This window comes from Meleagris gallopavo, chromosome 2, assembly GCF_905368555.1.
Source record: "Meleagris gallopavo chromosome 2, MGAL_WU_HG_1.1, whole genome shotgun sequence".
Taxonomy (NCBI): domain Eukaryota; kingdom Metazoa; phylum Chordata; class Aves; order Galliformes; family Phasianidae; genus Meleagris; species Meleagris gallopavo.
The window spans coordinates 77,122,893-77,140,035 of record NC_139405.1 but is presented as its reverse complement, the minus strand read 5'-3'; the positions used below and the strand labels follow the sequence as shown (position 1 = coordinate 77,140,035).

Here is a 17,143-nt window from a genome sequence, read left to right as displayed (position 1 = left end):
AGTCTAAAACATGTAACTGAATTCAGGACGCACAGCCCAAGCTTCTATTGTTAAGATTTATTCTTTACCATATCTAAAGTATCATTAAAACACCTACATTAGAGTTGACAGCAATGATCCATTTATCTGCATAGGTTATTAATATATTTTGAGCAGAGTGGCCTGGGAGGTAATAGTTCTTACCTTAAGTGGGCTTAGGCTTTCTGGGTATCTTGACCATAGTGTCTGGCGCACTGGGATCTTAACAAAGCAAAGCAAGTCATTGTGGAATTGTTAATGTGCTTACATATTCTGGATATTTCCAAGAATGTTGCTTGGAGCTCCGGAAGCTGGGATTTTACAGCTTGTACATGAAGCACAATTGTAACTGTATCTCTTTCCTGTAGATACAGTGTAGTTGGTATACCTATTTCAGTGGGTAAGGGGCTACTTCTTTGCTACTTCTTTCCATTACTCTCCAGGGGCCACTTTGCTTGCCTCCCAGGTCTGTCATGGTTGTGTGAAGGTGCCACAGGAGATGGCAGAAATGAGGGTAATGGAAGGGATTGCTCTTGCTCAAACAGTTGTTATGCCCTATTGCCAGAAGTGCTTGGTGCAAGGAAGGAGGGAACAAAAGCTGTATCCTTAAGTAGATGTGCTCCCCTGTTCTGTGTTCAGCAACAGTTGCCTTAAGTAGCAGATGAAAAACCTGTTTGAACAGGAATAGTTGGACTTTCTGTAGGCAAGCGGAAGCATTTTGTAAGCCAGGCTGGCTTGCTAGGTTAGATCATTGAATCCAGATTGCATTTGGTGGTTCAGAACATGATCAGCCACCCAAAATACAGTGTTAGTCTTCCAGTAAGACTTGATCACTTATTTATTAGAAATGGGGATAGTGGCAAGGACGTGGATGCATGACCTAATTCAGCTGATGACTTTATTTTGCAGAACAAACACACTGTTGGAAAAGGTTGCCTCAGCTGTGGATCAGTCAGCGTTCTATAGTGCTCTCTGGGGTAGTCTTCTCACAAGCCCTGCGGTTCGCTTGCCTGGAATCACTTACGTTCTCTCCCACTTGAATAGGAAGCTTTCAATGGAAGATCAACTCTATATAATTGGCAGTGATATTGAATTAATGGTAATGTTTTGTTGACACCAGTAACATCGGTGTTAGACTTGGTTATGTAATAACATACTTCCAGAGTGGCTTAAATGTCTTCTGTATCTTTGAATATAGCCTTTGAAAATAATAATAATAAAAAAGTGCATTTCTTTGTTCTACCTCCAATTAAACTGATGTTTTGGGGGCATGATAAATGTTGCAAAGCTGAATTAATGTTTCAGAACTGCTTAGATTTTGTGTAAAACTGTCCATTCGTTACTCCTCCATTAAATTTTTTTTTTTTGTATTTTTGAAGAATATATAGTATTGTTTTGTCCTTTAATATACTGTTACTATGGAGCAAAAGTTTAATGTTTATATAGTACATGGAATCTATTGATTGTGTTTCCTCTGGCCAGCCTGGTGTAGTTGTTAGTGACCCTGCACATAGCAGGGGGGTTGAAACTAGATGATTATTATGGTCCTCTTCTACCCAGGCCAATCTATGATTCTATGATTCAGTGGTAAAATAACTATTTCTGTTTTTATCTTGTTTAATTATTCAAAATTATTTTAAAATAGCTATATTATACATATTTATAAGCGACTATTTTTATTCTGTGAATGTTCAGTTACATCTACTTGCAACAATTCTGTTACTTCAGGTGGAAGCAGTAAGCACATCAGTGCAGGATACCAGTGTTTTAGTACAACGGAGTACACTGGACCTTATCCTTTTTTGTTTTCCTTTCCATATGAGCCAGGTAGGCTATTAATATAAGAGATACTAATTAGCAGACTCCTAAGTGTATTCTACTGCTTAATTATTAGCAGTACTTAGAAATATTTATTAATGATTTATTTCATGATTGAATAGAATCGTGTGTAAGAGTTGCTCTGATAGATTTGGTTATTCTCATATCATGATATTGGCCCTTGTTCTTTCTAACTCTATGCATAACCTTTTAACTTTTGTGTCCACAAGCCCAATGTAATGTTATGTCTAATCAGGAGCTTTTGACTTGCCCTAATTTGATCTGCAAACAAGTTACTTGTTCATGTTCTGTTTTCAGTTCTAAGCATTGAAAAGCAGTTAAAGTTGATCCTCTTCAGAACATGAGAGAATTAAAGATTTGTTTATTAATTGTTTATTGATATGTCTCTTTTTAATTTTTTTCAATTATTATTTTTTAATATATGTCCGTGAAGTTGATTCATACTTTCTCAGAAATGATAGAAATTTCTTACTTTGCTGTTTTTAATTTCTTCAGGCAACGCGTCCCGACATGATCAGAATTTTGTCAGCAGCCCTACATGTAGTGCTGCGCAGGGATATGTCACTCAACCGAAGGCTTTATGCATGGCTTCTGGGTAGGTTTGTTTTATTTGGTAATTGGTTTTATTTTTGACTGAAAGTTGAAGAAAAATCATTTGTCCATTGGCTGCATTTTGTGTTATGGAGAAAAGGATTATTGGAAAAGGGAAATATCTTTCGTATTGTTAGGAAGAAAAGCAGCATCCTTCTCTGTTGGCATAACAAATGAAGAATGTTATTCTGGAACTACTTCCTGTTACATAAATTATTTGTGCATTTTCCTGTAGCAGTGGTTATATGGGCCGCATTCAGGAAGAAAGCCTGGTATAATAGGCCTGCATAAATGGACGTTGAAAGGCAAGTTTTGTCTCCCTAACATCTTACAGTGGAAGAATTGATAACAGGCATTACAGCATTGGACAGTTGGAGCGTATTAGGAAAAAGGGGATGAAAGTAAAACAATGTCAGAATGTGTTGATACTATATTTATGGAGGGCTGAATATGCTAACCTTAACTTTAAGCTTTGTTAAATATTTGTGTGGTTGAATTAACAAATCATCAATCACTTTAATTGGCCTTCAAGGTGCTAATACAGAACTTCAACCTCTTTTTGGGAATGAAAATGGAATGATGACATGGCAGACACTTTCACTTCTATCAAGTGATAGATTACTAATGTAATACGTGTTTATTCTTTTATATGAAAGCAGTTGATAGTCAAAAAAGAGTGATAGAGAAGGAAAGATGTTTAGAAGACTTTAGTAACTACTTTGGGTAGTATTTAGAAAATGAGAAAACTTAAAAAAAAAAAAAAAAAAAAAAACAACAAAAAAGTAAATATTACTTTTATTCAGTCTTGTTTTGAGAAAATGAAATCAGTGGTTGCATGCAGCTGGCCTGTTGTTCTTTATGATCACTGTCAGAGCACTTTAATATGGAAGTCGGCACCTCTGACATGTAAGTTCTTAAAACTGTTGTAGAATCTGGAGACTGAGTGGAGGGAAACTGGAGGGAAGACTGTTTTATGTTCTGCTTTTACCTTTTTTGTTTAGCTTTCAGCTCACCAGCCAAGACATATGAGCTTCTCAGGCTACCCAGAGCCCTTCCCAGCAATTGTTGTATATTTCCCATCTGGTAGATATGACATGAAAGGCAGGCAGCTTGTGGGTAAATAGTCGGAGAACATGAAAGAGAGAACTGAAGGTAGTAAGGGAGGGATGAGATCAGCAAAATTTTGCATATGGGAATTAGTTTTGTTGCTGAGGAAGTTGCAGGGATTTAATGGATTAATATAAAAAAAAAAAATCTTTCTGTATTTCTTTAGTTTTGCTGTTTATAGAACTGAATAAATTGTTTATTTTTAATATTGTATCTTAAATTCACATAACTTACTGCCAAATGGATTTAATCCATTATGACTAGGTATACTAATTTCAGCTGAAATCTCTATTAATGCCTTAATAACCTCTGAAGTCTGTGACTTGCAAATTGTTCATCTTCTAAAGAATGACAGTGAAATGCACAATCATGCATTCAGATACTTACGTTATCCAATTTAGAGAACAATAATTCCCAAATCAAGCACTGTACCAACATTTCAGCTAAGTTTGGGGGATTAGATGCATCGTCTACTGTCATTGGAGAAGATAAATCATGCTTCTTTTTTTAAATCAGTGTTTTTTCAGTTGTGTAAGTTTCTACAGCTATTTCCACAGAAAGTTGCTGAAACTTCAGAAAACAGTTTAAAAATGAATTTTTCTGGTCCTGTTTTATGAATTGCTGAGGCCTCCATTTTGTACATCTTTGGAGAGTAATTGACAATATGGCTTTGCTTGTTTTTTTTTTGATATTGTGCTACTTTTTGTGTGCGCATAAGGGAGTCGGTTATATTTGAGGATTCTCTGAGCTCTTATATTCTGCATGAGATTATTTAATTCTGGTGTTGGCTATTCCTTCTTATTGTTTTATAGCTGGAGATAGTCTTTTTATGTCTCTAGATGTAAATATGACATTCTGTCTCTTTGAACCCAGGCTAGCTTAAGCGCTGATAACAGTGGTTGTTTTAAGTTGCTGCTAAATGGAATTAATCTTCTTGGACTTTCCTTCCTTGTTTTGTTGTGTGCTTTTTTTTTTTTGTTAATTCTGAACAAAAACTGAAGAATGGAGTGATATTCACTACGTCTTTCTAAAAAAAGAAAAAATAATAAAATAAATTGGTAAAGTTTAGAAACCTTTCAAAGCGAAAGTTTATCTTTTAAACTTATATTAATAAGTTGCTTTTTTGGAATATGAACGATTAGTAGATGACCAATGTTCTCTCTGTATAGGTATTTTAGTCATATCAGAGTGTTTTTAGTGATTATCTATTTATATGTAAGATACCAAATTTTGTGTTCTCTTATCATTAATATTGACATAATATTCTTATGAGATGTAGTCCTAAAGTGTTTTCCTAGAACTGTGCAAGCTTTGAACACTTATTTTGTGTGATAAGTAATTTGATTGGTGGTGGTATGTGGAGTTAAATTCTGTAACTTGTGTGCAAACTGCTTGTATGGAAGTATCAATTAGTTCCTATATTAAACTCTTTTAAATCATCTCTCTTTTGCCAACACTACTTGGACATCACCTTGGTAAGTTATCAGTGCTAGTGTGTTGATTTGTAGTTTAAAGAAATTGACAGAATATTCTATTAGGAGACAAGTATTTATTGCCTTGTCTTCTGTTTCCTTGAAGGTTTTGATAACAATGGTGCCCTTGTAGGACCCAGAAGTACAAGGCACAGCAATCCTGAGGAGCATGCTACTTATTATTTCAACACCTTCTCCAAGGAAATGTTAGTCCAGGTAGGCATACAATATTTTATCGTAGCACATATAAGTAGTTAATGATCAAAGTTACTATTTTTGTCTCTTGAGTTGACATTTCAATTTCTGTTTTACTGTGGTATTTTGTCCTCCTCTTCTGAAACCATCTTATAGAAAAACGTAGTAAATATGAGGTAGTGTCATTCTTTAAAATGACAGTATGATCAGAACAAATGTTAGATTCTTGCCTGTCCAATTCTTCCATGAATGCAGCATACATGAAAGGTATTTGATTATAAGCCCAACACATTGAAGCTTGTTCTATAACAAGACAGAACTGGAGAGTTATTTTTACTGATGTAGATTCAGAAAATTCCTATACTTTGGGAATCATAAAATTTTGATCAGATAAATGTTACTCATAAGGTCTGGGCATAAATAGGGGTTTCTTGGCTGTCTATTGATAGTTAGGAATAGTTGAGCAAGTTGACTGTCGTGCTTGACCCTTAAAGCCTTGCTAAATGTGCCGAGTTTACCTGGTCTCGAGAACTGGTGTTTCTTTTCTCACAGTAATTGGAGGATACAGATGTCTTTCAAGATGCTGTGTCTGATCTTGAAATCAGGTAGAAGTTTTCTTATTAAGGCAAAATGATACGGTTGGAATTTTTCTGATAATAAGAATTGCAGTACTATGTATAGGAATTATAGTGAGGATTTCAATCTGATTTGCTGACAAAAGCACATTTAACCATAACAACTTAAAGGTGAGATCCAGTGCAGAATAAGCACTTCCAGTTTAAAATGAAGTTAATGAGATCTGCTGTTTTACTGATGAGAAAGTGACCCGAATTCTAATGAAGCAAGGACATTGTTGGCCCTCTCTCATCTTTTTCTTGTCATCCTCCTGCCTCCTGTGGCAGATAATTCAGAAATTATTTACAATTTTTTTTCTGTACAAAATCTGGTAGGCTTCTAGCATCTTTTTTGGCACTTGTTAGAAAGTTCTGATTGTCCTTCTAAATCTGTATGTGTGTCTTAGTGTCATAAAAGCTTTCGTATCTGAAAAGACTACAAGCAGTGTAGAGTTTATGTAGATCTTTAAGCAGGCCCTACTGCTACACTAGACTGGGAAGTGACAATTTATGGCAGTGAAGATCATTGTCTTATATTTTTTGCTTTAAAACATTTTCATGACATCCGAAGCAATTGTTTGGTCTACATAATATGAATTTCATATGCCTTGTAAAAACCATTTGCTATCTTTGAGAATACTTCAATATATATATATATATATATTTTTTTTTTTTTTTGCTGCCTTCTCTATCAGTCTTCCTATTCATTTATTCCTCCCATCTTCTTCACTGACATAATGTAATGAGAATTCTGACCTTCTGAAGGCGCATTGTGGTACAGATTTCTCTTTCAACATACTGGCTATGCCACCTGATTTATAGTGGATATAAAAGCTGAATCTGTTTTCCTGCCTCATTTCCTCTCTCCCTTCTTTCTGTTTTCCAGAACCTGTAAAAAAATAAATAAATAAATAAAAAATGTCAGCAACAGAGAACTGAACTGGGCTATTTTTAATTCTACAGTACTCTAAACTGCTTCAGTGTAGAAACTTGTTTTTCTGTTTGTTTTGAAGTTGTTGCTGTCTCTTCAACTTAGTCAAGAAAGTGATGTACAATATAGATTTGTGTGTGATAGATTGACAGATTATTTTTTGTTTGTTCCTTAAATTCTACATCTGCCTGCCTTACATTTTCAACCAGTTTTTTCATTACTTTTCTTGTTGTCTTTTTTATTTTCAAGAAACTGTGAGATGTTACCTATTTAAAATATGTTACTGGGTGTTCTCTATTTTCTTTTGACTTACAGTATATACTTGTTAATACTTCTGTAGATGAAAATTTTATCTCCTAGGCAAAACTGAGAGAATGTTAAAGCTTGGAGACAATGAGCTGCAGTGAGATAATGGTTTCCAATACTGAGAGTTTTCCATTTATATGCAGCCCTGCTGATTTCTTCAAAAACTGTTTTCTGTTTGGTTTTTCTTTTCTCTCTTACACGATTGTTCTTGGTAGGCCATGACTGGAATATTACAAGTTAATGGACATGGAGAAGAAAGCACGTTAATGCAAGACTTAAAGCCTTTTCGAATTCTTATCAGTTTGCTGGATAAGCCTGAACTGGGTAATTTTCATTTTACCACTTCTAGTCTTTATTTTGTTTTACATGACTTTGCATAACTGTTTTTTTCTTCTGTTGGTCAAATTAAAACAAAGCTGTGTTCCTAATGACAGCATTAGCATCAGCTGGTTAGCTGGATTTCTAGATCTTCCAAGCCAATTATTTAATGTGGCTCTTAGATTTATCCTCATTCAAATTCATTTTCTTCTACATTCACCACAGGGAACAGGAAGCTGAAGTCATACGCAGAAATAAATGCGTGTTGAAAGAAATGCAAATACACTCTCATTTCTTTATTCAAATAGTGACTTTACTGTTTTAAATCTTGGGTGTTGCTTTTTAGAATAATATGGTCATTCTGCTAACGTATACGTAGAGATCAGAGATATTAGCAACAAAACACTTCATTACAAAATTATTATCTGTAAAGAAGCAAGTATTACTTGATTTTTATTTTTATGTTTTCCATTGTTTTAAATGTTAACATGCAGTTTTCAGCAGGTAAGTGCAAAGGACTGAGAATGAAAGTAGGTAAGATGAAAGAACTGACAACAATTAAACCCTTTTCTTTACTACAACAGTTTTAAAGGTGACTAAAAATTAGCAGAATTTTCAATGTCTGCCCTTAGATTTGAGGGTAGAGTAATAAAGGCTTAAAAATGCATCACTTCTAAGGGTACAACTTGAGAAGGAAGTGGTTAAGACAGACTACAAAGAACAAAATATCTGACAAGAATTTGTTGTCTTCCTGATACTTTTTGATTTCTGGGGTCAGTTTGTATTTTCAGAAGCAATGTGGGCATGAAGTTTTCATAAGGTAAGTGAAGCTCTGAGAATGCTTTCAGCAGAGTGACACAGAAGAAGCTAGTGAGATTTCAGCTTGACTTGGTGATCGTACTGTCACTGAAGGCAGTTAAATGAGGCTAAACGACATGACCAGAAAGCAAATATTTCATCAGGATCACTTTTTGAACTAATTGATTGATCTCAAAGGAGTTGTTTGTTTGTTAATTGTTTTTATTCCCTTAAAATTCAGAATTTATCTCAGATTTAAAACTGACAGTATTTAAAATAAATAAAAAAAAAATCCCATATTTCTATCTGGAATTAAACAAAGCATGCCTTGATTTAAAAGGAAGATGTTCAAAATATTTTATCTTGCATTATTTGCTTTAAAATGTTTGAGTATATTTTTTGTATATTAACAGCAAGAGCTAATTTCTGAGCAGGTATTCCAAAATTGTTGTTTAAAAGCCACCTCTGATTAGGAATCTATGAAGTCATATTTACATGAAGCTAATAATACCTGGGAGTCTGCTTGAACATGAGCTATGCTAATGTGTTTTGCTTTTGAACTAGACGTGTTTGTATGCAAGCAATCATTGTATACATGTGGGAAAAAAATTTCTCTTGTGATTTATTATAGTTCTGGATATTGTAATTGCCTGTTTATTTCTAGAAAGCAAAAAGGAAAAAAAAAAAACTTCCTGAAATTTATATAGTTTATGAAATTGAATGAAAGGAATTTTATGGCTTCGGTAACCACATCTAGCGAATTATTTGTTAAGTTTCACATGTGGATTGCTGTGGTGTTATAACTTACAAGACTATAATTGCTGGTATTTCTCTTTAGGCCCTGCCATCCTGGAGGATGTGTTGATTGAAGTATTTCGAACATTATATACACAGTGCAAAACAGAGCTGGAGCTTCAGGCAGAGCCTTCTTTCAACAAAGATCACACGCAGCTAAGCAGGTGAACAATATGTGGAGTGTATTTTGTATTTAATTTAAAAAAAAAAAAAGGCCTTTTTGTGTCTGAAAGCATGCTGTATCTAGGCCATGATTGCAAAGCCTGGGAGACTGTGACCTTGTTTTCTTCCTGATATGGGTTCCGTTGATAGCAATTGCAACTTCTGTGTTCTGTGCTAAAGTCTACAGGGATATTGCTTTTTTTTTCCTTTTTTTTTCTTCAATATTTAGAATGAAATTTACTCTTTTTTTTTTTTTTTTTTTTTTTTCTTCCATGACAAAAATGCTTGCTTTATACAGCTGAAATTCAGTATTATTGCTGGGCTGTATCATAGAATAAAATTGAAGATAGAAGTATAAAAAGTATTTTAAGGTTTCTGATGACTGTCTTAAAATGCAGAAGAGGGAAGCCCCAAGTGTGGAAGGAACAACTATGGGAGTGATAATGAGAAAACAGACAGGAAGGCTGGCAACCATACAGAGACATGGGTGTACAGAGACATGGTATAGCGAACTCTAAGGCAGGATTGAAGTTGGGGGAGATGGTGATTCATCAGTATCAATTGTTGGTGGATGAATTTGATGTGTGGTTAAGTAACTCAGAAATGAAGCATAAAAATATTAAATGTTTCTTTTGTTTTCTTTTAGCAAACTGAGGGAAAACAAGAAAACAGCAGAATTGATCAAAACTGCCAATCTCCTATTCAATTCCTTTGAGCCTTATTATATGTGGGATTACATTGCTCGTTGGTTTGAAGAGTGTTGTAGGTAGGACATAACACTTTCTCTCTGTGTATGTAAAATTGAAGTTATCTTTTGTTTTATAGTTATTTGTTTTTTTCTTTTTGTTTTCTTCATAGAATTTAACCTAATGTAAATGTGATCATCTGGGCTGTAACTCCGGCTAACCTGATTATCTTCTATGACGAGATGACCCACTTAATAGATGAGGGAAAAGCTGTCAATGTTGTTTATCTGAATTTTAGTACAGCATTTAACACAGTTTTTCACAGTATTCTAGAGAAGTTGGCTGCTCATTGCTTGGAAAAGTATAGTTTGGTAAAGAACTGCCTCACTGCGAAGGCTGAAAGAGTCCACGTGAATGAAGTTTAGATTCAGTTGCAACTGACCTGTGGCATTCCCCAGGGCTCAGTGCTGGAGACAGTTTTGTTTAACATTTTTATCAGATCTAGATGAGGAGATGGGCTGTTGATCTTGAGGGTAGGAATTCACTGCAGAGAAATCTGGATAGGATGGATCAGTGAGCTGAGTCCAGTCACAGAACATTCACCAAGGCTTGGTGCTAGGTCCTACACTTAGGTCACAGCAACCATGTGCCGTGCTATGGGCACAGGGAAGAGTGGATAGAAAGATACATGACGGAAAAGAACCTAGGGTTGGTGATTGACAGCTGGTGAATGTGAGCCAACAGCGTGCTCATGTGGCCAAGAAGGTCAATGGTATCCAGGCCTGCATCAGGAATTGTGTGGCCAGCAGGGCTAGGGAAGTGATTGTCCCTTTGCTCTGCGCTGGTGAGACTGCACCTGGAAGCATTGCAGCTTTCTTAACTGCTAAACAAAACTTCGGCTGAACTTACATCCCACCAGCCTCATGAATGAATTGGAGAAACAAATTCCTTTGCTCATATCCTTTATCATGCTTTCAGATAGCAACATGCTTTCAGAGGATGTTTTTGTTTTGTCTAAATTATAAAAGTCATCTTGTTGATAGTAAAGCAATGCAGGTATTTGACAGTGAAGTGAATGTTCAAATGAACTTGTTTTGTTTTCATCTTGTGCAGCTTTAAAGCTTCATAGGCCTTTTATTTTATTTTTGGTTATTTTTATCTTAAATTTTTAATGCCTTGGGTTTAGATCTCTTAAAAATAACGATTTTCAAGCCCCATTCCTTTAATTCTGTTGTTGGTGACCATGCTTGTGGCATAAAATGTTGCTGTAAATGGTGGTGTGCAAATACAGTTTTCTTCAGCTTGCATTTCATTATTTTATGAATAAAGACCCTTCTTTATTCATAAGTGAAAGGATGGTTGCATGCTTCCAGTAGAAGTCACAGTGGGGTCAAGTGAAGTACTTACAAGCAAACAAGGAGTCTCCTTCTTCAGTTAAGGATTGTCTTTTGTGTGCACAGCTTTGTATTACAGTGATGTGGTTAATATAAGAAGAGAAAAAATGACGTTTAAACTTTGTTTGAATTTTGCAGGAGGACATTACACGCCAGACTTCAAACTGGGCCTGCAGGTGGTAATGAACAATCTGAGTTACCCCTGACAAATTTCTGCTTGTTAGTGGATTTTTTGTTGGATATAGTTTCTTTGGTAAGAACTGCTTTATCTTTGCTAATACTGGAATACTGTCCGTTTAAAGTTTATGGAAATAGCATATCTGCTTTGTTAAATTTATTTAATTGTTGGGCATCTTTAAATTAAGTTATGATGCTTATACCTGAAACTTTTTCTTGTTGTTTGTCCTCTGTTTCTTTTCTCAAAATGGCACTGTATTAATTACAAGCATAGTCTTCTGTAACTATTTATTTGTCAGTTTAGATACGCAAATTTCTTTTAAGACTCCTTTAAATGTCATGATAATGTATCATCTGTTGGCATTGCTTAATGTAGCAATGACTGTTGAAACTGTTTTGCTTTCTATACTGTCTTTCTTCAATTCTTTGCTTTCTCATTTCAAAGCCTACTAGAAGCATGAGAGTGCTGTGTCAGGTATGGCAATCAGCCTGTTTTCCATGTATTTATACTTACTACACTTTCGTTTATCTTTGTTGTTGTTGTTTTTAAATTTGTATGTTAAGTTTGTTAAAATAATAGTATTATTCTTTAATCTTCTTAAAATACATTGTAACATGTATGTAGTGAGCATGATGTACAATTCTGAAAGAAATAAGTGTATTTGTTGGTTACTTGCTTGCAAAGTTAATTTCTAAATTTTTATAAGTACGTAGTTCTTATTCTCAGATTTTAATATTTTCATTTTCTTTTTTTTTTTTTTTTTATTTTCAATGCATTTAGAACACAGTTAATCAGATGTCAACTAACATTGTTATAGCAAATAATTTTAAGGTGGAGTTTGTGTTCCAACACCTGAGATGTACTATTTCTTTTTCAGGAGACTTACATTGAAATACAGACAGAACACTTGCCTCAGCTGTTGCTCAGAATGATTTCTGCATTGACGAGCCATCTTCACACTTTGCACTTGTCTGAGCTTACGGATTCTCTCAGACTCTGCTCGAAGATCCTTAGTAAGGTTCAACCTCCTCTGCTCTCTGCGGGTATGGATGGTACACTGCAACTTCCTAGTGGACACAGCAGCTCCATCAAAGAATGGGAAAATAAAAAGGTAAGTGATATGATGATATTGTGCAGTGTCGGGAAAAAAAAAAATGGTACTTTTTTTGTTCATCTGTTTTCCTTTAATGAAAAGTGGGTTTTCTAAGTCAGTGTTGGACTACTAGTTTTCATTAGATTTAACTTAACATAAAGGAATATATATATATATATATATATATATATGAAACTTGAATCATCAAAAGAAATTACATCACTGTGGTAGAAAGTCTTGATTCTTAAGGGTTTTTACCTAGATTTAATATTACATGTGTATAATTTTGTGATTGGAAGTGTTTCAGAGTAGTTAACTAAAACTGCTGTTTGAAGTTCACTGAATGCACTTCAGCAGTCTGATCTTGTAGAGTAACTGGACTTGAAAGAATTCTTCACTTTGCTTATCACTCTGGCCCATGTTAATTCTCCTCTCGCTCAATTTATGTGCATCAGATTAATGCTTATCAGTCATTTTATTGTCAAGTTCTTAAAATAATTTAATAAGTAAATATCAAATAAAAAAATAGAAGATGCAAACCAATCAGCAATTATTTCTCTTCCAACATTTCTGTTTAACATGTTCCATGCAACCAGACCACTTCAGGTATGTTACATGGCATGCCTTGAAATCCTTCCTCTTCAACAGATCTGGCTGAAGAAAGTAGAGGAACATCATGCAGTGACTGAGATTGCAAGTGATAGGTGGGGGTCACTGCTCAAAGTAGGAATGATTTCAAAGTTGGATTCTACTTTAAAGCTAGGTCGGATTGTTTGGGATCGTGTCTAACTTGGTTTGGAGTATCTCCAAAAATGAAGATTCCATGACTACTTCTGTACAGTTTGCACTGTTAGATTATTCTAATGAGGATTGGGATTTCCATATGTTAGAGATTACTCCCTCCAGTACACAAACTTGAGCACAGTATTCTAGATGTGGCCTTAAAACTGCTGTACAGAAGGGAATAATCTCTTCCCTTGACATGCTGGCTACACTTCTTCTAATACAGTCCAGTATGTGGACTTCACCAAAAGGATCTTCTGCTGAACTCATGTTCAGCTTGTCCATTAGGAATCCTTTCTTCATCATTAGGAATCCTTTCTCCATCCTTTATTTAGGATCCTATCCTTATCCTTTCTAGCCAACTTAGTGGCCTTTCTAGCCAGCTTGCAGTGATTTTCTTTTTAATAAAAGTCTGTTTTGATTGGGTTGTCCCTTGAACCTTCACAGGCTTTTTTCTTTCAATTATAACTGTCTGATGTGTGATTGTGGCTTTTGCCACAAAAGAAAGAGGCAATAAAATGAATCTCCACATTTCTTGTCTCTTGTACACTATAACTCAAAAGATAGTCACCTATTAAGTCTTTTCAAGCATTTTAGTATGTATTAACATGGAAGGCAGTGAAAGCCATCTCAAATTTTCTTGATGATCCTTACTTAATCTCTGGTAAAGCAAGATGTAATGCACTATGTATAATGATGTCTATGTTGTTTTTACTTGTTTGGATTTTTAGGTTATGCCCAAACTCTGTATCTAAAATTTGTACTTGATAAGGGATCAGACAGCAAGACAGTACTTCTGGGCCTGTTAGATCTTAGCCAACATCTGTTGTCTCTGGTAAAAGACCTCAACAAGAAGCCTGTAGGCATATTCTTTACCTGCATTTAGTCCTTTTAAAGAATTCATTTGTTTGAACTGTGTCTCTGTTCACCTGATGCTCACCAGCAAATACAGACTGTGCTAACAGTTCCCAACAAGGCTAAAGAGGCTACCGCAGCACAGACGGCCATTGTGGGATCGGTTTGAGTTTGTTCATTAGTTATGCACCTGTTCTGAACTGAATTGAGAAACGTAATGCATCATGAAGAACTGTTGTATCTGGAACAGCCCTTCTTGTATCTTTGAGATTGTTAAACATTTCCAATTAGAAAAAATAGCTCTTAAATGAAAGGTTTTTTTTTTTTTTTTTCCCCAGTAATTATAATTTTTTATTTGACAGATATCCCGACCTTCCAGACCTCAGTATAGGTACAGAAAAGGAAAGAAGCTAAAGTTAAACTATGCATGCATTTAAGAATTAAGATTCTATCCAAATTTAATAGATTACTTTTGATGCAAAGTGAATGTACTGGTATAACTGTGGAAGTGTGAAGAATGTTTTTTACATTATGAAAGCTGTTATTCTTCATTTACAGTAGCATAGCTCATCTCTTTTATTTTGACAATATATCATTGTGATGTTGGTCGATATTGATTGATCCTGCCTTCCCAATGATAAGAAATTTAGTAGTTGTTGTTCTTGTATTGCTAGTGTATATGTAAACTGCTTTTAGATTTCAATGATAAAATGTCTAATTATTTGCTTGTACAGTGGGATCTTCAAAAGCATTATCAAAGAAGTGCATACATTTCTACTCTTAAGTCTTTGCGTTCTTCTTTCCTGATATCTTTTTTTACCTCCTTTGTGTGCAGTCATTCTTTACTCTGATCAAAAAACTGCTGTAGTCCTAAAATCTCTCCTTTTTATAGATGAACATGCTAAATCTAAAGTAATACAAGAATCTTACCAGCTCAAATGACCACAGGCAGCATCGTTCAATCTTCTGCTTCCTGCTAGAATTGAGGCTTTTCTTTTATTTATCAATACTTTGGTTTATGACACATTACAAATAAATGGTACCTGTGCATGTGCTTTTCAGAGTTCTTGAATATTATTTCTGTTAAAATTTTCTTCATATCATAAGCACTTGTATTCTTAAACTATTTTGCTTGATAAACAGTGCTTTTCAAATTGTTTTTTATCATTTGATCTGCCAAGCTTACTGAAAGAGCCCATCAAAGCCCCTAACAATCTACATTATTTTGCAGAAAACATGTTTATAGGAATAGATTTAAAACTGGGTGATACTTTTGTGACAAATATTTTCTTATTAATAAGCCATTTTAAACAGTCATTTAACTTCTATCTTAATTAGGTGCCATCAGTTTCTCTCGAGAATCCTAATGACGTGTTTGAAGATGGTGAAAATCCTCCTAGCAGTCGATCATCAGAAAGTGGATTCACAGAGTTTGTACAATACCAGGCAGATACTACTGATGACATTGACAGAGCACTAAATGAAGGTCATGGTGCACCTGGCATTCCTATTATAGGTAGCACATCCTCAGAGACTGAGACAGCATCAACCGTGGGATCTGAGGAAACTGTTGTACAGCCTCCGTCTGTAGTAACACAGGGAACAGCAACTCGAAGTGGGAAAACGATACAGAAGACTGCAATGCAGTGTTGTCTGGAGTATGTTCAACAGTTTCTAACCAGATTTATCAATCTGTACATCAGTCAGAACAATTCCTCGTCTCAGCCCTTAGGGACAGAGGTTCCAGTAGACCCTGCTAGAGAACAAGGACAGACCACAAAATGGGATAGAGAACTACCAGGAGATGCTAAGGTGAAAAAAATGAACAAGAAAAATTCACCAAAAGAATACCTTCCTGCCTTTATTGCTGCTTGTCAGCTTTATCTTGAATGTTCAAGCTTTCCCGTTTACATTGCTGAGGGAAACCGGACTTCAGAATTACATCCTGGCAAGCCTGAAGTTGGTAAGCTGGACTCTGTTCTTCATTTCTATAGTTCTTGCTTTCAAAACATTTTTAAAGTAGTAGTGTTAATTCTTTGTATGTGCTCCTGTTTACCCTTTCCATCAGAAATAAGTTTCCTTCTTTATCTGTTTGTTTGCTTTTAGAAAATTAACTCTTTCTTCATAGACTTCTTCAGGAACGATGCTGGGATGGGATTTGAAACCAGTTAGAATTGGGATAACAAATATAAATTATACAAACTGAAGCCTTAGCGTAGGACCTAGACTTTCAAGTGCTCCTTTTTACTGAGTGAATCCAGGAATGCTTTGTAATAGTCGTGTGTAATGTGACTGTGAAATATGTAATTAATGGTTTGGTGGTTTTCTTTTTTTCTTTTTTTTTTTTTCCAAATACTACTAGCCTACAATTGAGTTTTGTGGCAGATGATTGAGAAAATTTTGAAATATCAGCTACCTATTTATTACATTTCTGTATACTTCTGGTCATCGTTGTCTTATGAATTCCAAAGGAGAAAACCCGTAAAACTTGAATAACTTGTGTCTCATGAACACGAAGGCAATACTTCTAGGAATCCCATTCACTTTGCTAAGTGTCTTAAATTTGTATTGTTCATTTGCCAGCTGAGCTTTCTCATTTGTAGTGTTGCATTTGGAGTCTGTTACGCAGTTTGGCTTTAAGGAGTACACATAAATTGCAGGTGGTTGAGGTTAACTGAAAGGGTTTGGTTTTGCTTCAGATGTGAACATAAATTGTGGAGAATGGCAGACAGGAGTAGCAGTGGGAGTGGAACTGTAAAGCTTTCCAGGGAGCCCTGCTTTCTATAGGTGCTGCTGGCTGGCTGGAAAACAGAAGGTAGTTCTTGTAATTCACACACCAGCCTTTTCTTTATCTATTGCTATGTTTCTTTACTGCAGTGGAAGCTGTTATTATTGAAGGGTTCTTAAATTTGGAAAATGCTTTTGAGTTATCTTGATTAAAGACAATTGAATCATCATCAATAGTGAGAATCATCAGTATATTTATGTGAAGGAGCCAAATTAATCTT

At 35.1% G+C, this 17,143-nt stretch overlaps 1 protein-coding gene across 11 annotated transcripts in view; it reads left to right on the top strand.

Annotated features, from left to right (window-relative positions):
- DOP1A (DOP1 leucine zipper like protein A) overlaps positions 1 to 17,143 on the top strand; it is a 66,291-nt gene that overhangs the window by 16,743 nt on the left and 32,405 nt on the right. For 10 of the 11 annotated variants that reach the window (XM_085217720.1, XM_085217727.1, XM_085217725.1 and 7 more), the window contains 11 exons: positions 928 to 1,117; positions 1,747 to 1,845; positions 2,353 to 2,452; positions 5,134 to 5,243; positions 7,289 to 7,397; positions 9,028 to 9,148; positions 9,793 to 9,912; positions 11,365 to 11,479; positions 11,849 to 11,878; positions 12,282 to 12,515; positions 15,474 to 16,098. In XM_085217720.1, coding sequence (XP_085073846.1) covers positions 928 to 1,117; positions 1,747 to 1,845; positions 2,353 to 2,452; positions 5,134 to 5,243; positions 7,289 to 7,397; positions 9,028 to 9,148; positions 9,793 to 9,912; positions 11,365 to 11,479; positions 11,849 to 11,878; positions 12,282 to 12,515; positions 15,474 to 16,098 — 1,853 coding nt within the window. The remainder of the gene's footprint in view (positions 1 to 927; positions 1,118 to 1,746; positions 1,846 to 2,352; positions 2,453 to 5,133; positions 5,244 to 7,288; positions 7,398 to 9,027; positions 9,149 to 9,792; positions 9,913 to 11,364; positions 11,480 to 11,848; positions 11,879 to 12,281; positions 12,516 to 15,473; positions 16,099 to 17,143) is intronic. The other variant, XM_085217724.1, reaches the window with a different exon arrangement.